At 43.7% G+C, this 10,709-nt stretch overlaps 1 protein-coding gene across 1 annotated transcript in view; it reads left to right on the top strand.

The window, feature by feature from the left end:
• LOC104619371 (serine/threonine-protein kinase PAK 1) overlaps positions 1-6,798 on the top strand; it is a gene marked incomplete at its 5' end in the record, with an annotated part of 16,211 nt that extends 9,413 nt beyond the window's left edge. The window contains 5 exons of the mRNA XM_010285224.1: positions 333-450; positions 916-1,015; positions 2,810-3,006; positions 4,501-4,638; positions 6,508-6,798. Coding sequence (XP_010283526.1) covers positions 333-450; positions 916-1,015; positions 2,810-3,006; positions 4,501-4,638; positions 6,508-6,594 — 640 coding nt within the window. The remainder of the gene's footprint in view (positions 1-332; positions 451-915; positions 1,016-2,809; positions 3,007-4,500; positions 4,639-6,507) is intronic.
• Positions 6,799-10,709: the final 3,911 nt, after the last annotated feature.

Raw genomic sequence — 10,709 nt, 5'->3', positions numbered from 1 at the left:
GGTTGTGTCTCCATCTTAGTCTGGGCCCTTTCCATGGCAGAAAAATTCAGCCTGCCTTTTATGGCCAGGAAACTCGTAGCCCGCTCTCCCATTATCTCTTTCCTCAACTTTCTGCGCTCGCCCTTCCCTCTGCTCATTCAGGTTGTGATCAGGTCATCCCATGTAGAGAAGGTACCATGAGTACCTGGTGCCCCAGTACTGTTAAATACACTGCTTAAGCCTCAGGGTTTCTCTGCACTTCTAAGACAGCTTTAAAACCCAGTGCATTTTGGCTGGGTTAACGGTGGCATGCTCATACTTGCTGATTTTAAAATCTGGTTTTGGCTCTTCAGTTACCTTGTAGGAGAAGAGCTGTGGGTGGTCATGGAATACTTGGCAGGAGGCTCCCTAACAGATGTTGTGACAGAGACCTGCATGGATGAAGCACAAATCGCAGCTGTGTGCCGAGAGGTAAAGCAGCCCTCACGCTCGGAGGGAGCTGTGATTGGGAAGGGGACATGGGCGTTCCATGACCTGGCACTGGCTCCACAGCAATAGCTGTCTCCAGCTTCTATAATGCAACAGTTATTTCAGAGGATGGACTTCATTTGGGAGGTTGCAGCATACAATCCTAATGCAAGCTTAATATGTTTCATCCTAGAGGGAGGACTGGAGCGCAAAATGGGGTTGATTATGCCTGTTTCTGGGTCTTTTGGGACTAGCCTGTCCTCCTAGGACCTGCTGATCCCAGTGGGATGTCTCTTTATAGCCCTGCACATACGAAGGTGCACAACAGCTAAACCACGACAACTCTTAAGACGCTAAGCCCTTGCTACTCAAAATGCACGTTGTTAGAGTCCATTAGTTGGCTAATTGTGACTAGTGGATAATTTCATGCACAGTAAGAATATCTCAATTTTTTTTTTTTTTTTTCAGTGTCTCCAAGCTCTGGAATTCCTCCATTCAAACCAAGTTATTCACAGAGACATCAAGAGTGACAACATCCTGCTGGGAATGGATGGTTCTGTCAAACTAAGTATGTGGGGAACATTGCTGGTGATGACTTGAGTTATCAACCCAAGCCTGTTGTCTGCTCTGGGCCAGGTCTCCTGGGGACACGGGTGTTTGAAATGCTTGATGCTGTGGCGATGAAGAGGCTGTAGCAATGCTGCTTTAGGTATTTTTGTAGCATTGGTTTTAATGGAGATTGGCAAGCATGAATCCTTGTGAACTGATACCAGACTCGAAGTGAGGTTTGGGGTTTGTTTAGCTTTGGGCCATCTGCTTTTGTGGACTAAAATAATAATATTTTAATGCTACTCCAGTCTAGAAAGCTGGGTTTGAAGGTGTAGGGTCAGAAGTCTTTATTTGCGAGCAATCTCTTCTGCAAATAAAAAAGTCTGCAAAATACTGCAGGTACTTGTGGGGCAGGGGAAGTGGAGGGAGAATTGAAAACTGTAACTAGAAAATCTTAAAACCCAGACTAAATGTTGTTTCCTCCTTGTGTTATCACCAGTAATGAAGACCTCGAGACTTATGCCCCTCGGGTGCTAAGGTAGCTGTTGTGCTTGTCATTGCCCAGGTGCAGATAAGTCTGGAAACTAGTGAATTATTACCTTCTACCTATAGCTTTAACAGAATTGTGCTCCCTTTCTCTTCCTCTCAGTTCCGTTGGCTAGCACCCAACAGGCATAAATAAACCTATTTTTGTCAGCAGTGACAGCAGATATGACTCAAAATTCACACAGTGCAGATATGCTGAGTAAGAAGGTGGGGTTATTTTGCACATAATTGCTTTTTAGACTAAAGCTGTACTTTGGTACAGTCAGATCTCTGGAGTCTTAGCGATGAATAGCTGATGAGGGCCAAAGTGCTCTGTTCTTACGGAGTAGCTTCTTTGAGCACAGTATGCAGGTACCAGGCTGTAGTTTACAGTTAGAAAAGTCCCTGTGGATATGATGCAGTAACCTTCTGGACCTGAGCTGCTTATTTGCTCTGCTGGAAATTTGCTCTGTTTATGAACCATATGTACCTTTCCTGGTTGTTAGCCTTGATGAAAACTCAGCTAGGGATCAGTTTAATTTTCATCATTCTGCCTAAAATTAAACCCACGGTGCCACAGGGGTCAGGATGGGCAGTGCATCTTGCTCTGTTGATTCTGCTGGGCTCACAAGAACAAAATCGGTTTTCTTTTGGTAAGTCAAATACAAATAAGACATAGGGCCCAGCAGTCTTTGGGTGAAGGCTCTCCATCTTTATGTCTATTTGAAGAAAATAATCAGTATAAATTTAGATACTTTATTCTGAACACCATTTCCTCTGTAAAGCAAATCCTGTTTAAGGGATGATATACGTACTGGGGAAGTAATATCTCTGGGACTGAAAATATCACCAGATAATACAGTATGTGGGCTGGAGGGTGTATCTGGATCAAATTGCACATTAATGTCTACTTTCACATACCCAGGAACAGTCTTTAGACCATATATTACATAGTGTATTACAGCTGCGTAATGCTGCAAGCACAGTCAAGTGCCTCAACGTCTGTATACAGTTATTTAGTGTTCTCCATCGTTCACGTAGACAAGTCAGCAGCTCTGTAATCCTCAAGGCCTCAGTGAGTCAGATTTAGAAACTTACTTCTCAACACCATCTTCTGTATTAGCTACAAGCCCACCCCCCTTTCACAGTTGCAGCAGCAACACACCAAACAGTGCAGCAGGGTAATTTGTACTACAGCTCTGGCATCAGTAAGGATTATTTTTAGAGAAACTTGCTGATTTCTAAGTCTTTTTCTTTCCCGCCCCCCCCCCCGCCTTTAATTTTTCAGCTGACTTCGGCTTCTGTGCCCAGATCACTCCTGAGCAGAGCAAACGCAGCACCATGGTGGGAACCCCATACTGGATGGCGCCTGAAGTGGTGACGCGGAAAGCATATGGGCCCAAAGTGGATATCTGGTCACTGGGGATAATGGCCATCGAGATGATCGAAGGAGAGCCCCCCTACCTCAATGAGAACCCGCTCAGAGTAAGCGAGTATCTTTTGCCCGTAGGTTTTTGCTGTGCCTGTGTGAAAAACTCTGCTCTAAAGGAGGCAGTGCAGTTTAACCACCTGCAGCCCTGTATTTCCTTAGCTGTTACAGTGAGAAGATTGAGATCATCTTAGTTAAAAGACATAGCTGCAGACCCTCTGATCAGCACAGGAATGATGGTAACACATGATGAGTTAGATAATGCACACTTACAATTTCTCACTTTCTGGAGATGCCGATAGATGCAGAAGGAGTACCTGATGGCACCAAAGCAGCTGACTTCTTGAATCCTTGTTCCCTGTGAGTGCAGAAGAGTTAAAAAATTAAGTTCAAAAATCTCCTTAAGTTCAAAAGTACAACACGTTACTATTCTATAAATGGAGCTTTTTTCTACTGGTGGATTGTTCCTCCTTGCGTGCTCCAAATAAAGCTACAAGTTTAATAAGTCTTTAGACAGGGATTAAGCCTCCTGATGTCTTTCTCTTGTTTTGTTTTAATGAAAGGGGAGGTGCTGTCAGTTTGTAGGGATGTAACTGCTCTTAATATAAGCCAGGTTTATGGCTTCTCCCTCAGGTACATAGGATGAGGGGATCTAGAAAAGTTCTGTTTAACTTTTGCCTCCATCTCTTGCACTGGAAGTGATTTTTGGGAGAGAAGAGCAGCAGCAAAGAAAAGTGAAAGAAACTGGGTGTTGAGGGTGGTTAAGTAACAGTACTTTGGCCTCATTCAACTCAACTTATGCCAATTCCCAGGCTACCAGACTGCTCCCATGGGACGTGCTGAGTGATGTGCTCAAAAGGCCTGCATATTAACAAGTGTCTGACAGGTTTCTGTTTCCTTTGAAAATCCATCCAGGAAGTTTCTTGCATGAAATCCTGAAATGGATGTATTCTGAGTTCCTTGGTTCTCAGGGTGGGGGGGGGTGTGTGTCTGTGTGTGTGTGTGAATGCTTCATCCCCAGGCAGTAGCAAAACTGCTTCTTTCTGTAAGATGTTGAAAGCTGCTTGAGGGTCTGCTGGACATCTTCTGTAAGGAGCCAAATGCATCTTTATAGTTACTGACTTTTTAGGCTTGTGCACTCAGGCAAAGTACTGACAGAACAAAATCTCCTATTTATTCAGGGGTACCTTCCCATGAGGATATAGTTATTGCAGGAGTCTGGCACTGGTAGAGTCATGCCAGTTAACTTCCCTATGTAAACACGGTCTGGAATGTTGTTTTTGTCCTCCTAATCCCTTGAGAGGGCTGCAGGATCCAAACCCAGATTATGAGGGTAAAACAAAGAATTGGATCCCATCCACATAAAAATAGGGCTGGCAGCTATTCTGTTTGCTGAAATTTAAGCTTTGGTTAGTCACCCTGATAAAGTGGTTGTGTTTTTTCTCCCCATTGAACTGGGAAGAGGGAGAGGAAAAACGAGTGTCTCTAATTCGGAGATGGACTCTAACCTGCATAACCTTCTGTTTCTTTGGTGCTTGTTTTTACTTTAGGCCCTGTATCTCATTGCTACTAATGGAACTCCAGAACTGCAGAATCCGGAAAAACTTTCACCCTTATTCCGAGACTTCTTAAATCGCTGCCTTGAAATGGACGTGGAAAAGAGAGGTTCTGCGAAAGAGCTGCTACAGGTGGGTGATGGGGAACGGGGCTGAATCAATGTAATCATGCAATCCCAAGTGAGGCTGGGTTTATGGAGAGAACGTCTTTGGGGTCTTAAATACTGCATCAGCTGAAGGCACAAGCACAGCTAAGGTAACCTGCCAGACAAAAACCAACCAACCCCAAAACCTAAATCGATAATGAAGTGTTAACAGACTACTCATTTTTTATGCTGTACTTGCTACTAGCAGCAGTTGTGCAGCGTGTTCTGTAACCAACCTCAAGTAATACCTGTGCCCCAGGCCTGCCAAATGCTGAGCCCCTTAATTTCCGTGGCTTCTTCACACAGCTGGCGCGGACATCTGTATGTGTTGTCATGGTCTGGCCGTGCTTGTTCCAGTTGGGACAGCAGGAGGGCTTCTAGCTATCAGATGTTCTGGTTGTCTCCCTTCTGGTGGAGGGAACACAGAGCTCTTTGGAATAGGCACGGCTTGCATTAACTGGAGCAGTTTGGCATTACCACATTTTTCCAGATACTACCCCTTGCAGAGGTGATGGAACAAAGCTTGTGAGACATCTTAATCATAGAAGGTTTGGGTTGGAAGGGACTTAAAGATGCTGTAGTCCAACCCCACTGCAATGAGCAGGGACATCTTCAACTAGATTAGGTTGCTCAAAGCCCTGTCCAGCCTGACCTTGAACACTTCCAGCAGTGGGGCATCCACAACTAGTCTCAGTGTCTCATCACCCTATCATCAATTATTTCACTGAAAACCTGGTATCTTAGTCTGAACTCCTGGTGAAAGGGGAAGGCCAAGCTGCCAGGCTTTTTACAGATATGGATGAGAGGAGAAGTTTGTGTGTTCCTTCTGTCAAATTTTCCATGAGGGTGGAAAATGTAGCTGTTTGTAAAATAAATCTCTGATCAGGGCACTCAGACCTCAACTGTGACAGTTCCCTTTTATGTTTTCCTTTCTTTCCACTAGTTTGTCTAGTGGATGTGTTGCTGCCTTCTGAGACTGTAATGTAGCATTAATCACTGGCAGAGTGGCGGTAGTTGATAGATCACTTTTTCTCCTGGACTTTCCAGCCCCATTACTGGAGAGCAGTAATGTTCCGTTCCTTGGAGCAGGGAAGAACATACTGACTGTAACATTTCTGCATGTTTTTAACTACCTTTTGGCCTCTGATTTCCCACCCTACCCCTGCCATCTCTGAAGCATATTTCCCTGGGTGATTGATCCCTTCTCATGCTCAGAAGTTCTATGGGATATAGTTGCTTTTTGTTTTTAGAACAGCTTGTGAACTTGCCCTACATGCCTTCAGTCTCATCTGAGAGCTGTTTTGATAATCAATACTGTTTTACTTAACAGAGCACCTTGTATAGGAGACTGACTGAATGGTTCTGTGTTGCAAGTTCTGTGCTGCTCTCCTAAACTCCAGCTGCTTTGCAAATTTCTAATATCCTTAGAAGACCAAGGCAATGCTTTTACCAGACCTGTGGTGATGGGGAGGAGAGAAATGAGAGGCGATTCCCACAGGAAGCCCTGCACCTTGTGTTTGAACCGGACAGGTTGTTTTTGGTACACCTTCCTTCCACGCAGAGTTTCACTATAGATTTTGCAAGACTTTTTCCCCAGGGGAATTCGCTGAGTTTTGCTTGTTGAACAGGGACAAACACCGGAGAGTTTAGCCTGTGTTGGGTGCAAATCTGTTCATCACTTCAGGCAAGTCCCAAAAGCTTGTGTTGGTAACAGACCTTTTGGTTTCACTTGTTCAGAGATTAGAGTAGGTTGTTAGACTTCATATGGGTCTAGGTGCCAATATTTTGAGTAGACACAAGACTTCTGGGATATGTTCTGAAAAGTTTAACACTTTTTCTTTTTTCTTCTTCCTAGCACCAGTTCCTGAAAATTGCAAAGCCTCTATCTAGTCTTACCCCTCTGATTATTGCCGCTAAAGAGGCAGCCAAGAACAACCATTGAAGTAGGGGAGTCAACACAGTCGTCGTGTCAAGACTTTTAGATGTTCATTTCAAAGACTGGATTACCTGTCCCTCTCCCCTTCTGCTCCTTCTTCACAGGGGTGTTCTTAAAACTTTGATCTGCCCTGAAGGGTGGCAGAGGTATTGTTCACTGAAAGTGGAAGGACACACAACAGGGACATTGCTGATCTTAAATAGTGAACTGTTGTTGTATCCTCATGATAGGGATGAGAGGAGAAGAGTATTTTGTATGGTTGAGAAGATCTTTCTGAGAACGTCTGAACCTAACCTACACGTAGCAAAGCCAGTTTGTTTTCATATTTCCTACTGTGTTTATTTTTAAAAATAATGTGGAGCCTTAGACCATGTTTATCTTAATAAATTAAGTCTTTTGCTGGCTGGACTTTTCCTGCTTCTGCCAAGCTGCTATTACACCACTGAGGCTGCTCTGTGCTTTGGATGACTTGGGGAGGGAAGGAAGCAGGCGGCAGAAATGTGAACAGCTGTAACAACTGAGAGGGGAATGGAGGTGTGAATCCACATCCCTCCCACAGCACTGCTGGATGCCTCGAGGGTGCATGGAGAAAGCCTCTGTGTGCTTCCTGCAGCCCTTGGACAACATAATTCAAGGATGATCTTTTTGCCAAACTGTGTGACTTACGTCCCCCCACCTTCAGTTTCAACTCAACTAGTTAAACAAATCTCAAATGTTTCTGATGTTCTAGAAGGTAGATCACAGCAAAAAATTGACAGAGAGTTCTTTCAGGGTTATTTTATGAACGCTGTGAGACTTGGAGACCCTTGCCCTGTATGATAAAGCAAACAGAGCAATTAACTAGATAAGCTTTGTCTGCAAAATGATGTTGAAAACTCTTGTTTCATAGAGCAAGTCCAATGGAAAACAAACTGATTGTGGATGCTGCTTTCTTGGAGATGTGGGGACGTTAATTTTTTTAAATGAGTCGTTTCTTTATGCTACTGATTCCTTTGGTTGCTGATGGTCTGTAAAACAACAGGAATCCTGGAACTACTAGAGAGACTGGTTGTAAACACTGGGCTTATGTTCAACTGTATACTGATTTTTAATAAAACCACTGCTGCATTTCTTAACTCGGGGCTGAGGGAGGATTGGAGACTTTCCTGTCACCAGACAAGTCTGTTGGGTGGGATTACTGTTCATGTCGTGACTGGTGCCTTGAATGTGTTGGATGAAGTGATATAGTCTTGTCTCTTACTCCTTCTTCTGTAGTCCTTTGGGATATCAAGTAGCTCTCAGGGGAGTAGCCTTACACGTAGTGAAAATTGATAAAAGATCTGATTAAAACTGGGGGAGCTGCTTTTGCCATTTATGGGGTGATTCTGGAGTAACCTCTCATCTCTCTCCAAAGCACTTTTGTTGCACAGAAACTCATTCCTGTTTCTTGCTGAGACCTGCTGCTGGCTCAGCACTTTCCTCCCTGCACCTGGGTTTTAATTCTAATATATTTTTCCTATTCGCTCCACAATACATGACAGCTCTTACACTAGTTTTACTGAGTGTAGATAGAGTTTGTGAGGTCTTTTGCTTCTATGGTGCCTTCTCCCATCCTTTCTGCTCCAGGGTGTTTGACACCAGGCTGAAGTCTGAAGTCCATTGCGAAAATCTGCAGCCTCTATCCCTTTGTGTATATATATTTCATCACCCTGTAATACTAAGAGTTTCCCCTCACAAAGCTCGTGTCCAAGGATGAACTCCTTGGGCAAAACAGTAAAGCTGCCAGCCTGGAGTGGGATATGATCTATTGATGAGCATTTCTGCTTGGAGCTTAGGTGGAGATTGCGAAATGGAAGGCCACTACCCTTGAATAATTCCCTTTGATAAGGACTGACTTTGTTTACAGTTCTTCTGGAAGACTCAAGATGGCATATGTGGGAAGAAAGGCATTAGAGGCTAGATCTCACTTGATCTAAACCCTCGTATGGCTCTCGTCTTAGAGATTTGGCAATTGATTTTTTTTTTTATTACATGATTTAATCCACATGATTAAATCTGATCCACAAATGTGTTTAATGTCTCTGACTTCTCTTTAACTTCCCCACTCCACCCTCTGCATCCCATTGAGAACCTTAATGCAGATCTGCCCTATCTGCTGGCACGCACATGAGCTTATTTTTCTGCAGCAGGATTTCTGCTAATTTTCCTCAAAGAAGTAGCGGAGGTTATTTATATGTGTTTAAGTTGCTCTTCTGGATTCTCTGTTGCATAATGGAAAGGAATCGAGACAAATGACTGTTTATCCCTCTTCTTACGCTAGTGATGTGCTTCTGGTTCACTGACTTCTACTTTGAATCGGTCCTGCCTGGTTTCTGTTAGCTGCTTGAGAGGGTGTTTGCCAAAAGCCTTTCGTTCTCCACTGGGAAGCTGCAGGACTGTGACCATGGGTGTGTGTCACCTTGTCCCAGGCTTCCCCCCCCCCATCATGGGTGGGGACAGGAGGTGACTGCTACAGTGTGCCCGGACCTAGTTTCAGGTTAACAGCACGTCATGTTTTTATGTTCTCAGAAAACCTTAAAAAATTTTGTAACTACCCTCAGCTTAGGAGAGTGGTATTTTGTTGTCGTTGTGAGACACATCCTTGCCTTCACTCTCTTTTCATCTGTGGATCACCTGGCATCAGCACCTGTGTTAGCTTTCGTGTAGCCATTTACGGCACCTTCCTGTCTAAAGAGACCTCCTAAGTAGCAACTCCAATGTAAAAATTAACCTCTGGGACTTATTTTTTCTGAGAACATAATGACTCTGCCATGATTTGAAAGCAACTCCAACTAGAGAACTTCTTTGATGGCTTTGCTTTCTTTTTTTATATACTCTACTCCTTTTTTATATACTCTATGATAAACTGATTTGCCTGAGTTGAAGCCATTTTTAGTCACAGCCCTTAATTATTTGTTTGTCTATTAATATTAAAGTCTCTCTTCTATATTAGAATATAAAATATTCAATTGTTTGAGTATCCTTCCAGAAAACTGGCTTCCTTTTTGAGGGATCTCAAGCAGTCCTTTACCAGAAGTGATATAACATGCTACAGCTTACAAAGGGCTTGGTTGGAGGGAGAGGCTAAAACTCATCTCTTCTTTTCCAAAACACAGAAGATGATTGTCTTATTTAAGAAGCAACTAGTAGCTTTGACAAGACACTTCCTATATTTCATGAACGGGCATTGGTTTGGATTACTTTAGCTCTAGGTTTTCTTTAAACAGATGGTTGATTTGAAGTTCACCAGGGGCGAGAGTTTGTGCATGAGAGGGGTACAGAGACCCCGTCTGCCTTGAAGAAGCCGGGTTGTGAAGCTGAGGGTGAAGATCCAGGGCAGGGATGGCGAGGACAGCAGAGCTTGCTAGTTTAGTTGCAGCAGCAATAGCAGACCTTCAGCCAGCCTTAAAAAGCGTTATTGAATGGTTGTGTTTTTAAAGGACGTGAATCTGGCTGATGAGTCGTCACGGGCTCTTCCCTAGACAGGCATTGTGCTCCTACCAAACTGTGTTCCCCTTTTAAACAAAATGGGTGCGTGGTTTTCTCCAGCAAGGAGGTTCCTTGAGAAAGGAGGTTTCCATGGAGACACTTACTTGACTTAAACGATCTGGTTAAGGCTTGAGAAGAGGCTTGGGGGGTAAACACCACATCAACACAAAAAACCCACTATTTTGCGAAGCAACTGGGGTTGCAGCAGTGTTTTGTTTCCAATTTTTCAGAGGTCTGGTTTTGAGAAAGTGCCAAAAATGTGGTCTGGTCAGAAATGTGAGGTTTGTAAAAGGCTGTTGCTTCTTAGCAGAGATCTCTGCTAGTATCCTCATCCATCTGTCTCTCAGAATGCCGCAGGCTGGTATAAGTAGGGCACGTTTGCAGCAAAATACTGTGCAAGAAGGGATTGCAACAGCCTGTAAGTAGGTATTTGCTTCCTTAAAGCCCACCATCCTTGTCTGACAGTGAAATTGGTCCAGACCAAAGTCCAAGAATAATATTTGAACCTTATTCCTAATTAATAGCTTGAATAATCCATTTGTACAGTGGATGACAGCATCTTCAATGTTAAAATTGTTAAAGGTGAAGTCTGATTCTCCATTCATCTTCCCACC

This window comes from Phaethon lepturus, unplaced genomic scaffold (genome assembly GCF_000687285.1).
Source record: "Phaethon lepturus isolate BGI_N335 unplaced genomic scaffold, ASM68728v1 scaffold49654, whole genome shotgun sequence".
NCBI classification, from domain to species: Eukaryota; Metazoa; Chordata; class Aves; order Phaethontiformes; family Phaethontidae; genus Phaethon; species Phaethon lepturus.
Note: the sequence above shows the minus strand (reverse complement) of the source record. Positions and strands in the feature narration are given on the sequence as shown.